The 25,793-nt window shown below is 39.8% G+C and overlaps 1 protein-coding gene across 1 annotated transcript in view; it reads right to left on the reverse strand.

The window, feature by feature from the left end:
• Positions 1-2,014: 2,014 nt before the first annotated feature.
• Positions 2,015-25,793, reverse strand: part of CCDC168 (coiled-coil domain containing 168) — a 30,181-nt gene continuing 6,402 nt past the window's right edge. The window contains exon 4 of the mRNA XM_049647188.1: positions 2,015-24,476. Within this exon, the coding sequence (XP_049503145.1) occupies positions 2,831-24,476 (21,646 nt within the window). The 3' untranslated portion in view covers positions 2,015-2,830. The remainder of the gene's footprint in view (positions 24,477-25,793) is intronic.

Here is a 25,793-nt window from a genome sequence, read left to right on the forward strand (position 1 = left end):
CAAAAACCATAAAATACCTAGGAATAAATCTAACCAAAGAGGTGAAAAATTTATACACTGAAAACTATAGAAAGCTTAGGAAAGAAATTGAAGAAGACACAAAAAAATGGAAAAAGATTCCATGCTCCTGGATAGAAGAACAAATATTGTTAAAATGTTGATACTACCCAAAGCAATCTATATATTCAATGCAATTCCTATCAAAGTAACACCAGCATTCTTCACAGAGCTAGAACAAATAATCCTAAATTTGTATGGAACCAGAAAAGACCCTGAATAGCCAAAGCGATGTTGAAAAAGAAAACCAAAGCAGGAGGTATCACAATCCCAGACTTCAATTCCCAGATTACAAAGCTGTAATCATCAAGACAGTATGGTACTGGCACAAGAACAGACACTCAGATCAATGGAACAGAATAGAGAACCCAGAAATGGGCCCACAAACGTATGGCCAACTAATCTTTGACAAAGCAGGAAAGAATATCCAATAGAATAAAGACAGTCTCTTCAGCAAGTGGTGTTGGGAAAACTGGACAGCGACATGCAGAAGAATGAACCTGGACCACTTTCTTACACCATACACAAAAATAAACTCAAAATGGATGAAAGACCTCAATGTAAGACAGGAAGCCATCAAAATCCTAGAGGAGAAGGCAAGCAAAAACCTAAGGCACTAAGGAATCTACTCCTGAAATCATTGTTGCATATATGCTAACTAATTTGGACATAAATTTTAAAAAATTAAAAAATTAAATTAAAAAATAAATAAAAATAAAAGAGAATCACCTGGGTAGGCTCAGTTGGTTAAGCGTCTGACCCTTGATTTCGACCCCAGGTCATGATCTCACGATTCATGAGATCAAGCCCTGCGTTGCGCAGAGCCTGCTTGGGATTCTGTCTCTTCCTGTCTCTCTTCCCCTCCCCTGCTTGTGTGCTCTCTCTCTCTCTCCCTCTCTCTCAAAATAAATAAATAAGCTTTAAAGAAAAAAAAAAGACTTAAAAGACCAAGCACAAAGTGTGACTTTCTTTATATCCCAATTCAAACCAACTTAGGAAATGACATCATGAAATAATTGAAAATCTTCTGACTGAATATTTGATATGAAGACATCAGTGTTAGCTTTTAAGATGTGAGATGGTTACAAAATAGTTACCTTGTACAGATATAGAAAATATTCATAGATAAAATTATATGTCTGTGATTTGTGTCAAAATACTCATGGAGAAGTGGACGAGAAGTAGATAAGGCAGGTTTGGCTCCAGGTTAAAGTTTGAGGGCTAGGTGAAGGGTACCTAGAAGTACATCATACTATTTTGTTTTCTTGTGTGTGTGCTCAAAATTTTCTATAATAAGTACTGATATATTCCATCTGATTGTCAAACCCCATGGACATAACTCATATCAGATACCAAGACTCTCATATTGATGACAAAGTCTACTGTATGGTTGTAGGGCATGTCTTCAGAGTTAAAGTCCTTTTTATTGTTAAATATCAACAAGTGAAATAATTTCATTATTTCTATTGCTAACATTAAAACTTGTGTGTAAATTGTATAAAACTATGTACTTTGCTTAGTAAAAAAAAAAAAAAATGGAATGCTTTCTAGTTGTTTATTCTATTAATCATGCCCAAATATTCCAAGTATAGTAAATATATGTTTTTAAAAGATCAAGTAGCATTTATAATAAAGGAGGCATTGCTATTCCTGGCATTAATGTAATGGTGATATGAAAAACTGTCATCTGTCTTGTCATTTAATAATAAAATGATTGGCATTATGGAATATTTATGAGCCCCCCCCCCAAATTTATTTTCTGAATGAGACCCGTACTTTATTCACATACTAGGAATAAGCCAGTACAAAATACATTTTTAAAATATTCACTTGTTGCTAAAATTCTTGCTGCCCCACCCCCACCCCAATGCCACTGATCTATAGTGTTCTCCCCCCAGCCCCTGGTTGACCTGGGTTTTCTGGACCTCCTGCAAGAGTTCAAGCAGGGGTCATCAGCCCCAAGGGCAAAGGTAAGGTCTGCTGTTGGCATTACAGTCCAGGTTCTCAGTCACCTCCACCATCAGGTGAGCCTGCTGTGCCCCTGAGCCAGGGGACGTGAAGCCCAGGGCGGTGAAGTGCGTGTGCAGGCAGTGGTAGGAAGGCGGGTAGTACAGGTACACTGGGAGGTAGTCTCCCTTCCCCTGGTAGTGCTGCAGAATGGCTTCCTGCCCCTCCTGGAGGATGTTCCTGCACAGTGGCAATGCTCCGGAGCGAGGCCCCAGTATGATTTGATGCCCGCCCCCCTCGTGATGGCAGATGGTGATCACATGTAGGTCAACGAGCTGCTGCTGAGGTCCAGAAGGAGGACAAAGTCATCACAGGAATCTGGCTTCGCAAAATCAGCATTTACTCCCGTATTTCGTGACATCTGACATTACTGAACCCTCACTGCTATATAAAAAACTCTCTCCTTCTGTGCAGTCCCAACTTTCTGGTCATTCTCTCCCAATCTCATTTATAGGCTCCATGTCCTTCAACTCATCCTCAGTCACTGGTGTGGGATAGGAAGAGAGCGTCCTCTCCTGTGCGATTATGAGGAAGGCAGCATAAACTAAAAGGAGACCCCACTGCATGATGGGATCAAGCCCAAAGTCATCTGCTTTTCCACCCCATCCGTCCAGAACAGTTGTGCAAATCTACCAAAGAAATAAAACATTATCGGTTTAGAAGACACTTCATGAAAAGACCGTTTGACTTTATCTGATTTTATTTTTCACAGAACACCACAATAACAACCAGCTTTCCACTTCAGATGAATCTAGATATGGTTATATCAATTTGGATGAACTGGACTGAAGGACTCCAAGAGAGACCCCAAGAGCTTTTTGGATGAAGTCCATATATTGCACGAACTTGAAATCTTTGCCACCAGAGGAACTCTGAAGTTTGTCTTCTTTAAAGTTCTTGGGGGAATAGTCCAGCGAATGGTTTGAGGCATAATCTCCAGCGAATCTGCTGGTATACAGGCATAAAAAAATGGCTGGTTTTGTTTGCTTTCAGAATGGAAGTAGACATCCTCTCGATGAGGCTTTGATGATAACTTAGGTTTGCTTGCATAATGATTCAATCTTTCTGACTCATAATTACATACTTTTTTCTTTCTTGTGAATTTCTCTTTATTCTGTGTATAACTGTAATCACAGTCCCAATGAAGGTTGTTCTTTGTAAATAAATCCAACTTTGCCTTCTTTCTTTCTTTGCTTTCAAGATGACTGTAAGGTTTGCCTTGGCTTTTTGCAAGATGTAATTTGATATTTGATTCCGTTAAGGGAACTAAAGAGTAGTTGGTTCTGTGCCCTGCAGACCATGAAGACTTCCCTTCACTGAATGGAACAGAAGATGAGCTAGATGGAACGTCTACAGTATTTAATGAACCATAGCACAACCAGTCAGGAAATGGCGTTGTGTCAGATGACCCGTATTTCCTGCTTTTGTGGGATTCATAAGAAGGTGTCACAATTGAGGAATGTTTTCTACAGCCTCTGACACCATGATGGGAACCTGAATATTCCCTGTAAAATGGTTTCAAATTAGTTTTGCTTTTTCTCATCTTGTAGAGATTTTCCAAAGGAATGCCTTTCTGTAATTCAAACAGAATGTTTTGGGATTCCTGACTTAAATATGGGTTTGCTTCTAAGAACATACATTCTTTGCTCCCATATACTTCAAGAGCTGAGCATGCCTCCAAGTTGGCTAGACTCTCAATATTTGTCTGACTCTCAGCAGAATCTTCAGAAATCGGAATTGAATGGGAATCAACTAAATGGGGAGCACTTTCCTGAGTCTTTGGATCAAAATATTTATACGTATTTGTTTCTTGAAACCACACATGACATTGTTTATCTTTTTCTGGAGTCACATGAGACTTTAACTCTGAAAGAACTGTACTATCTTTCTGAGCTGTGCCCTGTTGATCAGCGTTAGAAGCACACACATGGGTTGGCTTGAGGAATTTTTTCATCAGTGATGAGTTTTCATGGGGACTTTGCTTTTCGGAAGAGATGTGGTGTTCTAACGGTTCTGTGTCAATGCAAAGACCACCACCGCTTTCTCCCCTGTAATCTCTATTTTTACAAATTGCAACTGTGTTTAACTTCAGGATATGTTTGGGAAGTGCATTTGGTTTAGGGAACATACTTTTGACTGGAAGCCCCAGGAGAAAATGAAGGTATTTGTATTGCAAATCAAGATCTATTTGATGAAGAGATTTTTCCTTGAAAAGTAACAAAATTTTGTTTTTTCGTTTTGGTACTTTGGTACCAGAATTAACAAATTTAGATAAAGGTTTCTTTGTATTCTGAGCATTGGCCATTGTGAAGGATTCTCTTACAATTCTGGGAAAGGCTGTCATTTGAATCTCTAATGTTTTTATAGAAAAGTGTACGAAAAGTTTGTCTTTTTCTTCTGCTGAGTAGTTTGGAAGAATAGGAGTCAATGGCATCTCATTAGCAGAAGTCACTGAAGATGCTCCACTTTCTAGCTTTCTAATACTCTTTCGGTTTGCAATGATCTCTTTACCATCACTTGAAACATTGACAATCAATGTCTTCATACAGCGGACAGGAGGTGAATCCTTGGGGTATTTCTGATTTAAATTAGGTTCTGTACCATCAATCCCTTCTAGAGACAAAAAGCACATTTTTTTATGTCTTGGATATAGCCTCCAACTGTTATGTTCTGAAATAGACTGTTTTAGATAAAAGTTGAACTTGTGGAAAGATTTTTTTGCTATCTCTGGTATCAGATTCAGTCTTATTTCAAACGCTTTTGACTCTAAATGATTAGTGAGCTTATTGTTTTCTTTGGGAAGAAGACGTTCCAAAATGAGTTTTGGCTGCAATGTGGGAGGTTTTGTTGTGGATGTTGTATCTGGACTTCCTGCAAAAGATGGTGACTTCCAAGCATCAGGCTTATGAGCTTTTATTTTTTCCAGTATATCCTCACAAATTTTGTCCTGAATCATGTTTTTTATCTGGGATTCCAAGATATTTTTAACTGCTTCATAAAGAGGAAGTAAACTTTCAGCACTTGTCCTTTCTGCCACTACTTTTATTTCATTACTTTTAACTTGGGATGGTACAGGCCCACTTCCTGGAAAAGTTTTTTGTTGCTGGACCTTTGGTGTCGTTGTGTCCTGGATAGGTTCACTCTGATCCCCCTGTTCTGGTGGCGAGGCACACCCCATGATATCGAGTAGCTCAGCCCCATATTGTGTTTCTTCTACTCCTGGGGGGGAAATATTCATGCTTAGGGTACTTTCCATGTGGGTTTCTACACTGTCCTTTGGATCATCAGACATGAGTGGACACTCTGTGGGCATCAGAATGGGTTTTGGTGCCTTTTCTTCTTCCTCAGTCATAAGCAAGTAGGGTTCCTTTATGATCCTTGAGCTATCAGGCCCCGGAACAACGTTTTCTTCTTTTGTTTGTGGAATCAAAATGTTTTCCTTTGCTTCACGGCTGAGGTTTGTTTCTGATTTTGACAGTGGGGAGAAGGGAGGACACCCTTCTTTTACGATGCTTGAACTGTTCCTCTTAATGTCACTAGTGCTTGGTGATTTCTGTTGGAATTCAGAAAGACAGAGTATCTTTTCTCTTTCTAGGTTTGTCTCAGATTCTGCTGTTTCTTCAGTCTGAGATGAATTCACCGTGGAAATAGAAAGACTTCTGATACATATTCCTGAAGTATCTTCACGCCACAAAACTGTTTTCTTTGGTCCGCTGAAGTCATACTCTAATTTCTTTCTATTGCTTGGAATACCATGTCCTGTGTTATTAAGAATCTGTGAAATTGGGTGATTTTGGATTTTCATAGTTAAATATTTGGGGCTCAGTTCTCTCTTCAAATCTGCTATTGTTAATCTGCCTTTCTGGCCTTCAAACTTGAGAGAAAGAGGAATGTAGGCATAAAATGAATCCAGAATATGTTTTTGAAACATTTTTCGTGGCTGAATATTTTGTTTTGCACCAGGGACTTCTAGGTCCTTTTTATGTTTTTGCTTGATTGGGCAGCTGTTTCCTATACGAGTGATCACCTGAGTGTTAATTTGAGACTCCTCTGCCTTTGGAGATGGAGTGCTCCCATTTACAACATTATTTGTGTCCCTTTTTAAGTTCTCCTCTAGACTGACAATGATGTGTTTGTGCATTTCTGTTTTGTCCTTTTCCAGACAGATAGCTATGTTTGTGTCTATTTTTAATTCCCCTTCTTCCAGTTCTAATGTTTTTTGCTCCAGATTTATAATAGTACTGGTGTCCATTTTATTTTTTCCTTCCAGATCTTCAGATTGAACTGGAAAAGTCCAGTGGGAGGGAAGAGGCTTCTGACATGATTCTAGAATGCATTCCTTTTGTTCTGGCACCAGCAATGCCTGCTCTTTTTTCCCTCCGAGGGTATCAAACACTGTAATATCCACATGTGTTCCTGGTAGTATTTGTATTCTGGGGTACACCATAGTTTGCTTGCATACATCTGTTTCCAATTGCGTCTTCTGCCTTCCATCTTTAAGTGGGAGTTTAAGAGAAAGGCTGGAATCCAGGCAGGTCTTATGTCCCCTTTCAGACTGTAACACCACTTGCTTTTTCACAACAATCTCTTGTTCTTCTATAATTGGGGGAGTATCTGACTCTGTGATATTCATTTTCTCAAGCGATCCCTTTGTCTGTAGGGCTAATGCTTTGGAAGAGGGCATTTTGCTCATTTTATCATGATTTTGTACCTCTTTCTCTGGCTTATCAGATGTGTATGAATTTCCAGATCCTGGAGATGCCTTGGATAACGTTTTTTGTTGGGGGGCATCTTGCTCTGAAACAGAAAATCCTTTTGCACATACAGGGGTACCAAATGTGACATATATTTCCTTGGATATTTTCCTTGGTGGTGAAACTAAACTCTTAGGACTCCTTTCATGGTTTAAATCATCCATTATTTCAGTTTCTTTCTTCAGGTTGGCCATCTTAGCTGGATCCATTGTGGGGTAGGAAAGAAACGTAGTAAAAGTTTCTGTTTTGTATTTTTCTGGTAGAGCCTCTTGCCCTGTAAAGAAATATTCCAGCCTTTTCCCACTTATGGTATGAAATCCTGTTAAATAAATGTCCTCATGCTGTGAATTTAAAACTAACAGACTCAAGTCTCCTTCAGATTTGACTCGTGGAGGTTCATTCCTTTGCTGTACACTGACCGTGAAGTTGGATGTCCACTGTTGCACTGTCTCTTCTTGTGGCACAGAGTGTTTGACTTTCTTCACAACGATTTCACTATCACCAGCAACTACCTCTGTAATTGCTGTTTTCTGGGTATCTGATGATTCCTGGAGATTTTGCTGGAGAGGAGAGGATCCTGTAGCTCCTGGTACATCTTTGTCTATTTTGTTCCCTGAGTCTAGATAAAGGGCAGGTGCTGATGGGATGGAAAGAAAAGTCCTTGTCAGAACTATAGGTAGCTCATCTTTACCTTTGCACATATTTTCCTTTTGTTCTTTAATATTCAACACAAATTCCTTTGTGTTAAAGATATGGGAAATTGATGAAATCCTGGCCTCTTTGCGCTGCATCCTAATCCTCATATCAACTGTTTTCACTTCATACTTTTTTTCTTTCTGTGACATATGTTGTTTTCTTTCTCTTACATCACGAATTGCCCCTGCACCTGATAATGCTGAAAGCATGCATGGAAGTAGAGAGGGCCTTCTAATTCCAAGCATTTTTTCATTTACTTGTGTACCTTTATCTAATGTAGGGTTGGCTGAATGTTTGGAAACATAAATTTTTCTGAGCACTGTACAGGGTGGTTTACCTTGACCTTCATGTTTCTTTGGTTCTTGCCCTCCAATGATTAGATGCAATTCTGTTCTATGGAGCATACGTGAAGGAGGTGATTTCTTTGACTTCAAGATTATATCTGTGATATGCGCCATACTTTTCATATTTGTTTTTTCTCTGTCCTGCTCCTCTTCCTGAGGCATACATTGTTTCGCATTTTGACTATCTTGCAAGACATCACCACCAATTCCTTCTGTATGTACTATTTCTCTGGCATTTGATACTCTCTGCACAACAGACCTTGTAGCTACTAACATTTCATCATCTACCTGTATTTCTTTATCCAATTGGAGGAGAGGGAGAGACGAAGATGGAGAGGAAGTGTTGGCCAGAACCACACCTGGTTCATCTTTACTTCCTTGTATCTTCTTTTCTTGATGTTTGGGGAACATGAGGTTTACTGTTTCTACTCCATCCCCCTCCTTGTTCTGGGGCATCTGATCTTTTCCTTTTTGTGGACTGATTAAAATATCTCTAGCAGTTGGCTCTACACTTTCCACATCTTCAGAATCTGATGATTCCTGGAAGTTGACTGGGGAAAGAGAGGATCTTGTTAATATGGCCATTCTCTTTTTCTCACATCTGGGATTCTTGTAAAGGTGAAGTAGGGAAGATCTACAAGTACAAGTACAAGTCTTAGTTGGTATTGTACCACCTGGCTCACGCTGACCTTCCTGAGCCATTCCCTCTTGGTCTTTAGTTTTCCACGGATGGTCACTTAGATTGTATCTAAGTAAAATAGGTGATCTCTTTTCTTTTAAATGCCTATCACTGGGAGCCACTGTACTATTCATCTCCATGTTTTTCTCTCCATCTCTCACTTCTTTCTGTAACGTGTGTTCTTTTAATTCTTTTACATCATTTGAAAGTTCTCCATCAGTTGTTTCTGCATATGCTGTTTTCACTGCATCTAGTGATTCCTTGGACTGTAGTTGTGGGAGAGGCACATTTGTAATTCTTATCATGTACCCCTCTCCTTCTGTTTTGCCAAATTTAAGATATGGTAGAGTCAGTAAAGAAGTACAGATGTTTCCCAGATTTTCAACGAGGTCATTTTTCTTTTTCTGCATCTTTCTCTCTTGCTCTTTCATTTTCCACTGCAATTTTTTGGTATCTAGTATATGTGAAAGGGGTACTTCCTTTGCCTTCAGAGCCATACATCTTGGGACCATTTTGTCTTCAATATCTATTTTGAGTCTATCCTTCTCTTTTAGCTCACCATAAAATGACTTAGTATATGCTTCTTTGCCTGAATTGGATGGATCCTGAATCTTTGATGGTGGAAAAGTGAAGTGTGTTTTTTCTAATGTGTCTTCCTTTTCATTCATTTGCCTGTCCCATTTCAGGTAAGATGGAGAAGGCAAGGAGGCACAGGCTTCCTTCAGAACCATTTCTGGTTCACTTTTGCCTTCTTGCACTTCTTTCCCTTGCTCTTTAATATACAAAGGTAGTCTCTTTCTACTGGATAGATGTAGAAGTGAGGATATCTCTGCTCTCAAAGTGATTATTTTTGGGAATCTTCTACCTTCCCCATCTTTTATTTTTACTCTGTTCTTTACCTTTGTATATGGCATAGGCTGATTAATTTTTATTATTACATCGAATGAGCCAATGCCCTCATTGGAATCTGCATGTCTGGGTTTTCCTGCATCTGATGACTCAGGGCACAGCAATTGTGAAGGAGAGCATCCTATCATTGCAAGTGAGTCCTTGTTTTCTTTGGTTCTTGTGTCCAAACTGTGGTGAGGTGGGGAAAGTGTGGAAGGAGGAGTTTTTGTCTGAGCCACATCAGGGTCACCTGTTCTTTGCTGCTCTTGTTCTACTTTCTCCATCATGCTCCACTGTGGTTCCTTTCTGTTGTTCAAAGCACTGTGCTCAGTAACCCTGAACACAGGAGGAGGTGGTGATATCTTTGCCTTACAATCTGTGCCACTGGGCCGCATTGAGCCATCTGTGGCTTCTGTTTGTACTCTGTTCCTTTCTTCCTGTCGTGGGTGTTGTTCTTCTTTTATCACATGGCTATCAGATGACTCTGTGGGTGCCATTCTCCCTGAAGGCAATGATTCTTGGAGCTCAAGATGTGGCACATCATTTCTTATTATTCCTGGCTCACCCTCCTCATCTTTTATTGTGTCCCACTTAAGATGAGTTGAAGAAGTGATGAAAGGATGAATTCTGCTCAGAAGCACAACAGTGTCCTCGTTATCTTCTTGTCCCACTTCCCCTTGTTCTTTGATGTTGACTTGCAGTTTCTTTGTTTTGAGTATAAGGAAAAGGGGTGATTTCTTTGCCCTCAAAGCTATGTACCTGGGGTGCATTATGTCTTCCTCAAAATTATTTGCTTTGTCCTCTTCTGTCTGTGTCATGTATTCTGTTCTTTTTGAACTGCTTGTGATGCCATTCAAAGGTGGTACTGTATATTTTAATTCCTCGGCATGTGATGATTCCTTGTGCCATGAGGGTGGAAGAGAGGGTCTTGTTACTCCTTCTTTCTCTTCCTTGCCTCCTATACCTTTGTTTAACTTAAATGGAAGTAGAGAAGTTCTTGTCAGAAGCTTATCTAGTTTGCTTCTTTCCTGTAGGTTTCCTAATTTTTCCTTCATGTTTGTCTGTACTTCTACAATTTGGGAGCCACAGCTCCCAGAGGTATAGAGTACATGTGGGAGTGGTAATACCTTTTCCTTGGAAGTTGTGCCTTTGGGATACATTAGATATTTCATATTTACTATTTTTCTTCCATCTTCTCCTTTCTCTGGCTCATACTCTTGCACTACTCTTAGATCCTTTGAGATATCATCCCCAGTTGACTTTGTATATGCTGTTTTCCCTGCCTCAAATGATTTCTGTAACTGTAGTTGTGAAACAGCAGGTCTTGTTATTCCTTGGCTGTCTTCCTCTCCTTCTATTCTTGTGTCCAATTCATGGTGACTTAGAGAAGATTCAGAAGCCCCATGTGTTGGCAGAACCACTTCCCGTTCACCTTTACCTCCTCCCTCCATTCTCCCCTGCTCTTCACTTTCTGGATCCACGTTCACCTGCTCTTTAAGATCCGGTGGTATGTCCTGTGAAAGTGCTTGCTTTCTTTTTAAATCTTTATCTTTTGGATGCATCACGTCTCTCTCAGCTGATATCTCTACATCACTCTCTTCTTTCTGTGGCACATAGTCTTTTGCTTCTTGTACATCACTTGTGGCATCGTCATCAATGGACTCTTTATTTGCTTTTTTCACTGCATCTGATGACTTCTGGTGTGATAGTTCTGGAATACAGTATCTTGCAACTTCAGTTAGAGAGTCTGCTGTTTTAATTCTTGTACCCAACTTTAAATGAGAAGGAGCAATTATGCAAGGGCTGGTATTGCTCACAAGGACATTTGGCTCATCTTTAATTTTTTGTACCTTTGTCTCTTGCTCTTCAATATCCAGCTGGGTTTCCTGTGAAATTGGTGATTTCTTTTCCCTGAAAGGTATGACTTCTTCCTTTTTTACTCTCTCCTCTTCTTCCTGCATTATATGTTCTTTGGCTTTATTTATGCTGCTTGAGATATCACCATAAACAGACTCTTTGTATGCTATTTTTTCTATATCTGATGATTCCTGGAGTTCTGGTTGTAGAAAAGAGGACCTTCTTTTTATTAGCCTGGTTTCTTCCCCTGTTATTCTTATGTCCACTTCTGAGTAAGATGGAAAAGAGATGGAAATACAAGATGTGTTCCGAATCCCAACTTGATTATCTTTATGTTCCTGCATGTTTTTCTCATTTTCTTTGATATTCAACTGTAATTCCTGTGTGATTGGAGACTGTTTCACCTTCAAAGCTATTCTTTTGGGTTGCACTATTTCTTCCAAAGCCATTTCTACTCTATCTCTCCGTGGCATATATTTTGCTTTTTTTATACTGCTTAAAATATCATCAGTTGGCTCCTCACGTACTCCCATTGCATCAGATAATTCCTTGAGTGTCAGTGATGGAAGACAAAACCCTGCGATTCCTCGCATGAGGACCTCCTTTATTCCAGGCATCCATTCCAGGTGCGGTGAAGAAGGAAAGGAAGCATGGTGTTTATTCTGAACCATGTCTAGATCATTTTTATCTTTCTGCATCGTTTCCTCTTGTTCTTTGTTATTCCACTGTGGCTCTTTTCCATGCAGTATATATTTAAAAGGTGTTTTCTTTCCTTTAAAAGTGACACATTTGAGGCCCATGATGTCTTTCACATATACTATATTTTCTCCATCTTCCTTTTTTCCCTGTGGCAAATGTTTTGATTCTATTACACGGCTTAAACTATCTCTATTAATTGACTTTGCAAATAGTGTTTTCCTGACACTTGATGATACCTGGGACTTTAGCGGTAGAAGGCAGCTCTTTAGTATTCCAGACTTACCTTGCCCTACTTCTATTCTTGAATTCACATCAGTATGTGGTAGAGATGGTAAGGAAGCACACAAGCTTGTCAGTTTCATACATGGTTTACCTTTACCAATCCGCACCTTGCTGTCTTGTCTTGTAATGAACGAGCCAATTTGTTCTGTACTTGGAATGTAATCCATGGTGCTAACTACTTCTTTTGATGCCTTCTCTTTACATGGCATCTTGCTCTGAAATATGTCCCTCGAAGAGTGAGAAGCAGGTTTTGGAGAAATCTGGTGTATACATTCTGGTTGCTTTTCTTCTTTTCCCTCAACAGGCAAGCCAATTCCTTCTGTATTTGAAGTGCGGTACATTGGTGCCTTTAATACTTCCTTTACACACGGCAATTTCATCTGAAGGACATCTGTCAAGGAATAAGAAACAGATGTTGGAAGAGCCTTGCATGTACTTGCTTTTTGAGGTTCTTTTCTTCTCCTGTTGTGCAAGTCAACTCCTTCTGAGCATGGAGGTTGGTCTACTGGAGTATCTGCTTTATTTGATGCTTCGTCTACCACTGAACTCAAAACTTTTGAACTCCTTCCTTTTGCTGAGACATTTTTCATTAGCTTATTATTATGGAGTTGATGCACTATGCGTGAAGAAATGGATTCCAGAATATTTTCTTTATTCTGGTTAGACCTATGTAGTTGCTTCGCCTTCAGTTTTTCAGAAAAAATCATTTTCTTTTCATTTAATCTCAATGGACTATCAGTTACCTGTGATTGCTCTTTTCTCCATGGATTTACATATAAATTTATAGGAACGCTTACATCTTCCTTCCTTGTATTTACCACCTGTGTTATCTGGAAATGATTATCCCTATTTGGACAAGATACAGAATCCACAGTACTGTCAGGAATGTCATCTGGCTCCACCTCTCCTTTCTGCACTGCAGATATATTTTGCTGGGCCACCAGATTAGTGTAAAGAAACTTCTGTCCTTTTGAGCCTTGGAAGATATCAGTTTCTTCTATATCTTCTCTTCCCAATAGATGTGAAATATTTTTTTTGCTGGTGTACATCTCTTCCTCAGCTACCTTTCCTGTGTTTTCCAAACGAGAAGTTTCCATAATGGGGTAGGCAACAGATCCCAGATTTGTCACTGAAACACTTCCTTGTTTTGGCAATTCTTGCTCCTTGCAAGTCTTCTGTTGAGAAGCATTCAACTCTGTAAGAAATATATTCTGTCCTTTTGAACTTAATGAAGCATCGGTTTTCTCTGATACTTGTTTCCCCGATGGAATTGAAACCAAACGTTCAACCATGTCTATGTCTTCTTCCTTCACTCTTTGTGCAACAAGAAATTCACATCCTGTAAGTTTTCTAACTCTTGGGGCATCGAACCTAGGGTAATCAATATCCCTCTTCTGGGAAGATAGACCAGGGTATACTTCTCTTTCCAACGTTACTCCTATTTTCACGGGGTCAAGCTCCTTCGTCACTTGTTGGCCAATCACTAACTGATCTCTACATTGAGGGAGAATGTCTAGTAAAAGAGTTTGGCAATTTTCTTTTTGTGCTCTAATGTATTGTTTCAGTGTTTTGATATTTCTTGATATAGTATTCTTAATATCAGTGGACTCTGAAGATGACATTTTTCTTTGGCTTAGTGATTTCTCTAGCTTTCGCTGGGGAGAAGTGTAAAGGGGCTTTCTTGGCCTGTCTTTCTCCCTTTTTACTTCTGTAAACTGTTTAATTTGAGATGGAACAGATCCAGAATCACAAATAGTGCTCAGAAGTACATCTGTTACAGTTTTATCTTGCCAGAACTCCCTCTTCTGCTTCTTCATGTTACATGTCTGTTCCTTTTTGTTTCTTCTGGTCCTACATCCTATAGTATGACACAGCTGGGAAACAGGTAGCTTCTTTGCTTTCAATTTTATCCGTTTGGTATGCATACTGTTTTTCACATCTGCTGTTTTTGCCATAGCTTTATGTTTTACAATTTGAAGATACACAGGTGTGCAGGCATAAGCAGAGCTAGCATTTGCTTTATTTAGGGCATTTCCCTTTTCAGAAGACTCTTCAGAGATACCCCAGGTACTAGGTGACGGATCCATTTTTATGTGTGAAAAAATAGGCATGGAATCATATACGGATTTGAGGTCCACACGTAATACAGTTTTCTCTCTCTTCGTGCCTATCTTCTTTTCCTGTCGCTCATTATTGCTTAAAGCAGCATGACTGGTAGCATGAAGCAGTTGTGAAATCACTAGCCCTTCGGTTGGCAGCTCTGTATGTGTTGGCTGTGTGTGACGGAACTGTGATCCTCTGTCAATCCCTGTTTTCAATCTGCTCTGCCTTCTAAGGTCAGGGGTATCCGGTGTGAAGTCAATGGTATTTGGAAATGTATTAGCCACATTTTTATCCTGCCTCATCTGTTTCATTTTCGTTTTTAAATTGGATCCAGGTTTATTCCTGTATTTTGTGGTAAACTGCCTTCTGATCTTAAGTATTTGTGAAATTGCCAGCTCCTTTTTCTTCATAGTTGAACAGTTGATATTCAAGGTGATTTTCTCTTCTAATAACTGTACTGTGTTTTTCTGGCTTTCAGGGTCAGATAAAATAGGTGTGAAGAAATCTAAAGGCCCCAAGAAAGTTGTGGCAGAGTTTTCCCCTAACTCTGCCTTTTCTTCTGTAGTATGACCACGCAGATTTTTGTGAAGTGTTCTGTTATATATGGTGCTCCTTGCTATTGTATCGAATGAGTGTTTATCAGTCACTGTCTTGGATGGTGGAATCTCAGTTCCCTCAGCAGCAGGGAGTGACGCCTCTACAACACTTTCAATCCACTGTCTCCCTTTCATCTTGTACTGAAATGTGCACCCCTTTTTCTTTCTATGGCTTCCTGTAATACACCTTGTGGTATTAAGCAATTGTGAACTTGGTCGTTTCTTTGCCTTCAAAGTTACATGCTTGGAACTTACTATACTTCTCTTGCTTACAAAATCCAATGCATAGCTCTGGCTTTTGGGTACCGATGAATCAAGGCTGGAAAAATCTGAAGGTTTTAAGACTGTTCTCACTAAGTCATTTTGATTCCATGCCTTCTTCCCCAAGATAGGGCTATCCCAATGTCTCCTAGGATTTCCATCCCATAGAGTGCCACATTGTATTGAAGCGGTCTCTGATTTCCTTGCTTTTGGCAATGGAGTCTTTACACGTTCCATACATTTTATTCCTTCTTGAGTAGAAAGACCTTTTTTCTCTGTTTCAACTTGAAGAAAAGTCATCATGTGTCTAGAAACAGGCTCCGAAACGGTTTCTCTAAAGCATTCTTCTTGTCTCATCTTTTGTGCTGTCCAAGGCAAATTCCAAGTCCTTCTGACTTCTGAATTATTCAGTTCAGATGTTGATTGGGAAGAACCAGGATTTTTCATTTGATCGGCGCTGAAGCGGTGGTGTTGCCCACAGTGTGGAACTGAATCCAATAACATTCTTTGGATATTTTCCTCTTCCTTTTCATGTTGCACATTCATTTTCATTGTCTTGCTTGATCTGTTTTGCATATCAGTTGAGCTGGCCTGGTTCCATGCTTCCCTATCACATGTTGATTTCCTTCGCTTTGCAGGGATATGGCTGTGCAGATTTACTCTTAGTTGATCTATCTCTGCTTTTGATGTGCTCTGCATTTCGATATCTATTTTGTTATCAGCTGAAACAGGTGCGGGAGACAAAAATGCATTAGCTATACTTTTATTTTGTTGCTTGTCTTTTATTGAAGATTTTAAGTTGCAGTCCTGTTCCTTTCTACAGTAGAGATTATCATGCTTAGTGATATGAAGCATCTGTGAACAAAGCGGCTTCTTTGCCTTCATGGTTACACATTTGGGACCCGTGAGATTTTTCCTTCCTGGAAACTTTAATACCTTTTCCTGCCTTATAGAGTCAGAGAAAACGGATGTTGTGGACGTTGTTAGTAAATCTCTGTGCAACTCTCTATGTTTTCTGGCAATGCGACCACTCATTTTCCTCCTAGAGCTTCCATCACCAGGATCTCCAAGCACTGAGTTTCCCGATTTGGTAGGCGGAATATTTTGATCAACTCTGTGCTTCACTACTTTGTGAGTTTTTATGCCTTCCCCCTTGTCTCCAGGTCGTAGGGAAACTGCCATGTGAACATCCAGCTTCCTTGCAGGGCTCGCATCAGATTTGGCACTACACTCTGCTCCATCAGTTGAAAAGTAGTCCAACAGTGCTGTCCCTGATTTTGGACATGGAATCTTTTGACCGAGTCTATGTGGTATGTCTTTTTGTGGCGGGATGTTCTTCCTCAGCTCTTGAATGTGAAGTGGAATCAGAGGAGGACAAGTAGACTCCAATTTATTTTCTGAAACCACTGTCTGTCGCTGTACTTCCTGCTCTGTAATAAACATATTTTGATCTTTTCTCCTTCCTGTACTACACAGGAAATGTAGACCTGCCTCGAATAAAACTCCAACACCCTCTCTTTCTTTCCCACTTTGCCATCTTGATTCTGATGTGCTGCTTGAGTTGCTCCCATTATTAGAGGAATATGGACACAGTTTTTCCCCTTCATGTTGTTCTAGCTGTGAAATACTGCTTTTATTCCTTAATGGGTCTTTCTTTGCTTTTATTTTTTGATGCGTTTTGATGGCAGGTGAAACGGGTGTATGTGAAAGGTAGGTATTCGTAAATATATCTGACATACCTTGAGATATTTCTGGGGCCATGTTTTCCAAGATGCAGTCCTGTTCCTTTCCATGGCTAAGAGCTGCAGAGCTAGCGATGTGGATCGTCTTTAAAATTGATGCCATCTGTGCTTTCCCCGTTCTAGATTTGGGGATTTGTGGTGTCTTTCTCCACCCTCTAAAATCAGATGAAGCTGGAGTGGAGAAATCCAAAAACTTCAAGGTTCTCCCTTGTAAATCCTTTTGCAATCTTCTCTTCCCTTCTGGAATAGATCTAGCAAGTTCCTTTCTAGGGCCTCTTTCAGATGGGATGTCACTCTGTGTTGTAATAATTAAAGGTTCACGAACAGATTTCCCTAGGTCCGGAGATAAAAGCTTTGGGCTCTTTGCATATTTCAAGCCTTTCTGTGCTTTCGTTCTTTTTGGTAGCTTCTCAACTGGAAGTGAATTCAAGATAGTGCAGGAAACACAATGCAACACGCTTTGTGTGAAAAGTGTTTGTTGCTGCTGCTCCTGAGTTGTGTTAAGTGGTTCTGGGATTTTTTTCCTTGCTGAATTCTCCAGTTCTAGTTCTGATCTCACACAGCGAGGCTCCTCCATTTTACCAGTGATGGAACTGAAGTGCTGAGAACTCCGTGGGGCTGCTTCTTCACGTTGGCCTTTGACCTCCTTCATGCCCCTGGAGGCACAGCCCCTCTTGTCACTGGAAAAGGCCCCGCTGGCTCTCTCTCCATCTGGTGACAGCTCTTGCTGTTGCCGTTCGTGACTAAATCTCATTGTCCACAACACATCTGACTCTGCTTTTATTCTGTTATGCATTTTCATGTCAAGTGAAACAGGCATGGGAGAGGAGACGGCATTTAGGGTTTTGTCTGCCACGGATTTACCTTGTTTCATCATGATACTGAAGTTGCATTTGTATTGTCTTCTATGGCTTGGAATACCACGTTTTGTGATGCGAAGTGTCTGGGAAATTGGTGGCTTTTTTGTCTTCAAAGTTACCCATTTGAGACTCATTTTCTTTCTCTCCTCTATATATTTTAAATGGTTTCTCCTTCTTTTCAATGCAGGTAAAGCAAGTGTGGCTAAATCCAAAGACTCCAGAATCGTTGCTGGAAATTCTTGTGCTAATCCTTCTTTTTTCTCTGCAATAAGATCTTCCGGTACCCCAGAGCACTTTGTATGAATTAAAAAGTCAATGTTCTGTGATTTCAGTGTCTTTGGAGGTAAGTTTTTTAGACAACCATTCCCTGAGATACTAAATATTGTTGAAATTGGCGTTTTCCTTGCCTTCATAATTACACATTTGGGACTCATTTGATTTTTTAAGGCTCTACATGTAAATGTCTTTCTCTGCCTTTTCGATTCAGACAGATCAGGCCTGGAGACCTCCGAATACTCCAGGACAGTTGTTTCTAGATTTTTTTTAAACTCTGCATTTTCCTCTTTACCATGATGGTACAGTTCCCCCATATGGCTCCCAACACTTGGGACACCACCCTTCACTGTATCCACTAAAACTTGACCAATTAGTGAGTCCTTTGACTTTAGAGGAGGAAGCTTTGAACTTGCTATACATATTGCACCATTTTGTGGATGGTGGCTTTTATTTGGCTTCTCTCCCAGCATGGAATCTGTAGGCTGCATTTGTTGTGGGATGTCTTGTTCTATAACAAAGAGAATTTTCCCACTTCTTTGGTTTTCTGATTGATGAAGGTCAAGCTCCTCCCTCTGGCCTGAACAGAATTTGAAATGTGTGCTGTGCTGTGAAATTACTTTTAATATCTCCTGGTCACCGGTTTCTTCCTCCTCATCTTGAACACTGTTTTCTTTGGTGTCATCTGAAGTAATATTCCCTTCCAGTGGTGATGTTGCTTGCTTTACCTGTTTAGCCCTGAGACTTCTTTCTCCTAACATGTCTTTTTCTCTTTCTATCTTGTTATACGTATTAATGTCAGGTGTAATAGTCATGAAAGAATACATTTTAGCTGCCATTTTTTCTCCGTGATGCACCTCTTTCATTTTGGTTGTAGGGTTACATCCCAATTCTTTTCTATGGTTTGAGCTAACAGCACCCTTGATATTGAATATGTTTGAAACTGACCGTTTCTTTGCCTTTAAAAGTCCATATTTGGTATTCACTGAGGTTTTCTTGTCTGAATATTTGAAGTTTCTCTGGGGTGTAGATAAAGCAGGTAGGCAGAAATCAAAAGTCACTGTGTCTTTCTTTTCAACACCACCAGCCTGTTCCTTTTGGTGATTTGCGTCAGATGGGACACCATGTTCTCTTGCAGAAAAAACGATCTCATCATTCTTCACTTCCTCTGACTTAGGAGGTGAAAACCCAGCGTAACTCTCTAGCTCTCCAAATTGAAGCTGATCCAGTATGGGGCATGAAGCATAACTTAAAACAGTTTGTGTACCATGCATTTGTGGTTGTACCTGAAGATTGCGACTTCGTGGTTGTTTCAGCTCCTCATCTGATTGGACAAGGTCAAAATTCTCCTTCTGATACGCATTGAATATGAAGCTTTGGCTATTCTCTGGAGCTGGTGACACTTCATGTTTTCCTTCCTCCTCTTTCCCATCTTTCATACTGTTGGATAAGGTACTCATAATATGATCCGGGCAACATACTTTTCCTCCATTTAGCAATTTCTCTTGCATTAGCTGCATATAATCAAGCCCTGTTACCCTCTGCATATCTGTCTCTACATTTAACCCACTACTCATTTTGGTGTTGGGCAAAATAGGCACCCGGGACTGAATGATATTGAGAAATGCATCTGCTGCGTTTTTATTTTGTTGTGGCTTTTTCCTTTTTGTTTTAAAATTGCACTGCAGTCCCTTGCTCTGCGTGCCATTAAGCATATGTGAAGCTGATGGCTTTTTTCCCCTAATAGTTCTATATCTGTGATTTGCTGTTATTTGCTTCCTTGCTAATTCTAATGTGTTTTCCTTTCTTTCAGATTTAGAAACAAAGGGCTCAACAGAACCAGAAGAATGCAGGCACGTCACTTGCAAATCTTTTGGTAACTCTGAATTGTTTTCCACAAAGTGAGAATCTAGTACCCTTTTCGGGTTTCCACCAGATGGTAAGTCACACTCTGTCATGGTGTTGAAAATGTTATCAAATGATGACTTCTCTGCTTTGGGAGGTGGACTCTCGGCACCCATAGGGGCTGTTATGGCATGTTCTGTTTGGCTGGGTTTCTCGAGTTCCTCGCCTTCTCTAGGAGCCATCTGGAGGCTAGTCTGCAAGGCAGTTTGTGCAAACCATGTTTGGTGCTGAGCATCTTGCCCCTGTGTTAAACTGCCCAGTGCTGTGTACTGTTCATCAAGGTGGGTCTCCTTCCCTTGACATGCATCGGGCCAGAGACGCTGGGTATGCTGCGAAGCTGCCTCTAGCAATGTTTTCTGCTCCACTTCCTCTCTGTCTTTCACTTTTTCTTCTTGGTCATGGAATGCACTACACTTATCAAAGAAATCAACATACCGTGGTCTCACTTCCTCTGCTAATTGCCCTTGCTTTAACTGAGCGTGACAGAAGCTGTTTGTCTCTCCTTGTAATCTGCTATGCATAGGAGAAAAAAGGCTACTTATAAAGTCATATACCAATCCATTAGCTTGGTTGATCTTCTCCCACTTGGCCTTCACCTCGGAGTCCAATTTCTTTCTATGACCTGTGCTATTAAATACTTGTGAAACTGACGGCTTCACTGTATTCGTTGGTACAGACTTGGGCTTCACTGGACATTCTATGTGTGAGAATCGTACTCTGTTTTTATTCACTTTTGAGTGAGTTGAAACAGGCATGTGGCAATTAAAAGTCTCTGAATACATCGCTGGTAAATCTTTTGGTAGTTCTGCCTTTGTGTCTGCAAAAAAGTAACCCATTTCCCTTGTATCATTTCCATAATCTAAAACATCACTTTCTCTTGTTTGGTTTAAAGGGTCTCCAATCACTGATTTTCCTGATGTCGGAAGAGGTATCTCCGCATCTGCAGTGCGTTTTAAGTCTGCTTGTGTTGCTAGGCTTTTCTTCATATTCTCAACATGAAATAGATCCATTATTGGGGTGTAAACAGACTCCACAAGACTTTCTCCGGATGTAACTGGTTGAGGCATTTCTTCCTCTGTTTTGAACTCCTTCTCGGGATTTGCATTCAATCTGAGTTGCCAGGGACCATGAAGGACTGCTTCTGGTCGAGCTGCTTCGTCCCCTCTCACTTCATCTTGCAATTTAGCTTCTTCTGGTGTGTTTCCAGAGTCATTTCCTTTACTAATAAAATTGGAATGCTTTTCTTCCCTTTCATCCTCTGATTCCTCTTGGTTTGGCTTGGTATGGCCGGGATTCTCCGCATTGAGTCTGCTGTGCGTTCTAATACGAGGCACAGTAGACATGTGGGGGTAAGTAACATTCACAAGCACATCAGACACAATTTTATCTTGCAGTATCTGTTTAGTTATGATTTTAAAATTGCCTCTCAATCTTCTCCTAAGACTTGGTATACCATTCCTACTGATATTAGGCATCAGTAAATTTGCTGGCTTCTTTACTTTCATAACAACAAGTTTGGGACCGAGTACCGTTTTTGCTCCTGACCATTTTCTTCTGATTTTCTGCCTTTTGAAAGACGATAAAGGAAGTGAGCGGATGATGAACAACCCCAGGGCAGCTGCAGGGAAAACTCGTTTTAAGTCTTCCTTTTCCTCCGCAATATGATCATCTGGTATCTTTCTGGGGCTTCCACCAAATGGGACATCACGTTCTGTTGTATCAGTTAAAACACCACCCACTGGTGAGTTCTCTAGCACTGTAAGAGGATTCTTCGCATCTGCAGTCTCTCTGCCTGTAGGTCTGTCCGTGATTTGCTTTACCTGAACTTGAAATGGATCCATTGTGGGGCATGAACCAGTCCCCACAATTGTTTCTGTAGAAAGAGTTTGTGGTTGTACCTCTTGCTCTTTATTTGGGTTTTTTCTACTACCTGAACTGCTCTGTTTAATTTCAAATCTGACATATTTAGGCTTCTGCTTTAGTTGCAGGCTGACCCTGAAATCTTGTTTCAGCTGTGGAACTGCTTCTTGTAAAGTTGGTTCCTCTTCCTCTCTGTCATGTTCTTGTGGCTTTTTAATACATCTCTCCTCAATGTATTTTGCATCCGATGCTTTCTTTTCATCTGGTAATTTCTCTTGCTCTACCACTGAATAACTAAACCCTGCTGTTGATGTATCTGTCTTGGCTTTTAATCTGTTCCGCATTTCCATATCAGGCGGCCCAGAAATGGTAGTGTCAGTGGCATTGTGAAACGTTGCAAATATACTTTTATCTTGCATATTTATGTTGCTTCTCGTGTTACATTGCAGTCTCTCACTTTCACTTGGGTCATCACATTCTGTCACATGAAGGATTAATGGTTTCTTTTCCTTCATAACTGTATCTTCTGTACTCTCTTGAGTTTTTACACTTGCTACTTGCTCACTGCTTTTATGCTCTTTAGTTCCTAGTGAAATGAGCAAATTGACCTCTGAAGTCTCCAGAACAATTTCCAGAAAATCTTTTTCCTTTTGTATATTTCTGTTTGGAAAGCACCTTTGTGTTTCTGGCGAATTAGTTGGTAACTCCTCTCCATTTGAAAGTGGAAGATGGGAATTCTCTGTACTTTTTAGGTCTTCCTGTGTTTTCATTCTTCTGTTTGATTCCATTTCAGGAGAGGAAGCAAATTTTTGCCAAGGTTCTGATATAGCTTCTTCTAAAGGTGCCTCACGCTTTGGAATATGCAGGTCAGATGTTTTTTTACTATTGGGGGCATGGAACTCTGCAATACCAATTTCTTTTTCTTGTGTAATTGGGTCTTTAAGAGACTGTTTATTCTTCCAGTTTGTTTCTATTAATAAAGAACAAGGTGCTTTTAATGGAAAAGTATTGACCATGAAAGACTCTTCTAGCCAGGATGGAAGTTTTGCTGAGATGTTTTTTTGTCCTTCATTTTCTCTGCCATGCTGCTTTACATTTTTAGCATTGCCTGAGGTTCCTCTTTTCTCAACAGACCCCACACAACTGACATTCTCTGCATCTAGTGACTTGTTTTGCTTCAGCAGAGAATGTCTACGTCCTGTTACACCTGGCATGACTTCTACTAGTTTTTTTCTGGAATACCTCTTAATATAAGGAGGAACAAGCTTGGAAAAGTACAGAAGATGCAAAGCTATATCTGATACACCTTTCCTTGGATGTAATTCTTTCTTCTTAGCATTATACTTGCATCCTAACTTGCCAGGTTTTGAAGTGTGGCATACTGTCATTTGAAATACCCATGGAGTTGTTGGTTTCTTCGACTTTTGAGATGAAACTTTGCAACTAAGTTTACTTTTACCGTGTAATGCTTTTCTCCAGTTTTTCTGCCTTTTAAAGGTAAGTGAAAGAGGCACTGAGCTATATACAGAATACTGGTTTAGTTCTGAAGAAGCAATTTGTTTCTGGCCCTCTGGCTTTACACTCCTTATTTGGAGCATCCCTTCTGCAAATGAATTTGGACTTACAGTTAAAACTAGAAATCTGGCATTCTTAAAAATAGCATTTTGCCCCTGCGTTAAATGTTTAATCTGGTTTGAATCTTCAAACCAAACAGAAGAATATTGGGTCTCATGTAAGTGTTTATTATCAGACTCTAAGCCCTTGATTGAATGTTGAGTCTCAACAGAATGTGGGACATTAACCAAATGTTGGCTTCTGCCCATAACCTGGGTCTGGAAGGAGTCTTGTGTGCTGCTGGAAAATGGCTTCCTAATCAAATCTTGAGGCAGAGCAAAATATCTGGCCATGATATCAGGCTGGCTGTTGACTGATTCTTGGTTGTTAACAAATTGTTGGGCTTGACTAGTAAATCTGGCTTCATAAAAACCTTGATTCTGAATAGCATTTTGTACTGGAAAAGAATCTTGTGCTTGGGTAGGAATATGCATTCCAAAAGAATGTTGATTTTGAATCAAGGACTCTTGAGGTCTTGAGTATGGATAAGTAGTTTTACTCTCTAATATAGTTTTGGGTTTTAAAGGAATTTGATTTCTCACAGTTTCTTCCAGAAGTCTGACTTGGTCTCTGGAAAGAAATAAGTGGGCAGGAGGACATGGTGCCATATCTAGACCTTCACTTTCTCTAGAGATGCTAGAGCGTCTTGAAAAGTCAAAGTCAGAAGAAAATGCTGGATTTTTATTTTTGTTGGTTTTCAATATTGCAAATAATTTCCTTGATGAAAATTGTGCTGTTTCGTGTTCGATATAAAACTTTTCATATCCTCTATGGCTAAGAAAAAATTCCTTTACTTCTGAGTGAAACAGTGACAAAGATGAGCTAGTCCCATGTGAAGATGGCATACGACTTTCACTAGAGCAACTTACTTGATATTTACTTTCACTAGTACCTGACCATATTACTTCATCTGTTGGTGAAACTCTATCTTCAAAGTTACCTTCCTTGTCTTCAGTTTTAAGTGATGAAGTAATTGTTCTTACTGAAAACTCATCAACTCTGAATATAAGAAAACAGTTTGTAAATGAGTTGTCATTTAAGACATATTTCAAACAAGAACTCTCTTCTAATTTAAGGTAACTCAATAGAGTATAAGAACACAGCTCAATATAAAGATGAATTGAAAAGTCATTATTCACATTACAGAATAACTCATAACCTATTTCCACTCATTGAATAAATCAATTCACTGACAAAGTGAAGTAAATTATTCTCATTTCTCAGAGAATGAGGGATTTTTACCTCAAAAACCTATCCCAAAGTCTATTTTAAAAATTTATTTGTTTATTTTGAGAGAGAGAGAGAGAACAAGTGAGGGAGGGGCAGAGAGAGAGAGAGAGACAGAGAATCCCAAGTGGGCTTTCCACTGTCAACACAGAGCCCAACTCGGGGCTCGATCCCATGAACTGTGAGATCATGACCTGAGCTGAAACAAAGAGTTGGAAGCTGGACGAACTGAGCCACCCAGCTGCCCCTCAAAGTCAACTTTTGACAGCAAAGAGTCAAAGTTGCAAGTTAAAATTACAGTAAAACTTTGGTTTGTGAGCATAATTTGTTCTGGAAACATGCTTGTAATCCAAAGCACTTGTATATCAAAGCAAATTTTCCTCTAAGGAATAATGGAAACTCAAGTGATTCATTCTTCAACCCAAAAATATTCATATAAAATGATTACAATACTGTAATATAATAGAAAATAATAAAGGAAATACAAAATATAAAAAAAAAATAAATTAACCTGCACTTACCTTTGAAAACCCTCGTGGCTAGTATGAGGGAAACAAGAGAAGGGTTATTGTGTAGAACAACTTTCACTATCACTGACAGTCTCACTGCTATCTATTGGCTCAATGGACTCTTTTTCTGCATGGGGGCCATTTTATATACTCGCATGAATGTTGACTACAGTACAGTATTAATAAACTCTTGTCATACACTGTATTTAATGTAACTGGAAATAAGACAGCAGAGGAAAGGGTCTGTATCTGCAGGCAGCCTGACCTAGAATGAAGCAAAATATTCCTAAGCTTACTGTTGTGTGGAAAAACAAAGGACTGTCCATAGGTACTTTGAAGTGACAAAAAATACACTAGTGCCAGTTGTGGGCACCTTCCAAAGTTCTGAAAAATCACTGCTTTCTGCCAAACACTGTAGCCTGAGACCAAGCATCCGAGCATGGGAGATGATCACCCACAATCTCGCAGAGAAAAAGAGAGAGAGAGAGAGGGAGTAGAACCATTGTGATCATGTGACATTCGGTGTCATGTACTACCCACATTGCAAAACATCGCTCATTATCAAGTTAAAAAGTATCAA

This window comes from Panthera uncia (genome assembly GCF_023721935.1).
Source record: "Panthera uncia isolate 11264 chromosome A1 unlocalized genomic scaffold, Puncia_PCG_1.0 HiC_scaffold_16, whole genome shotgun sequence".
In the NCBI taxonomy this organism is placed as follows: domain Eukaryota; kingdom Metazoa; phylum Chordata; class Mammalia; order Carnivora; family Felidae; genus Panthera; species Panthera uncia.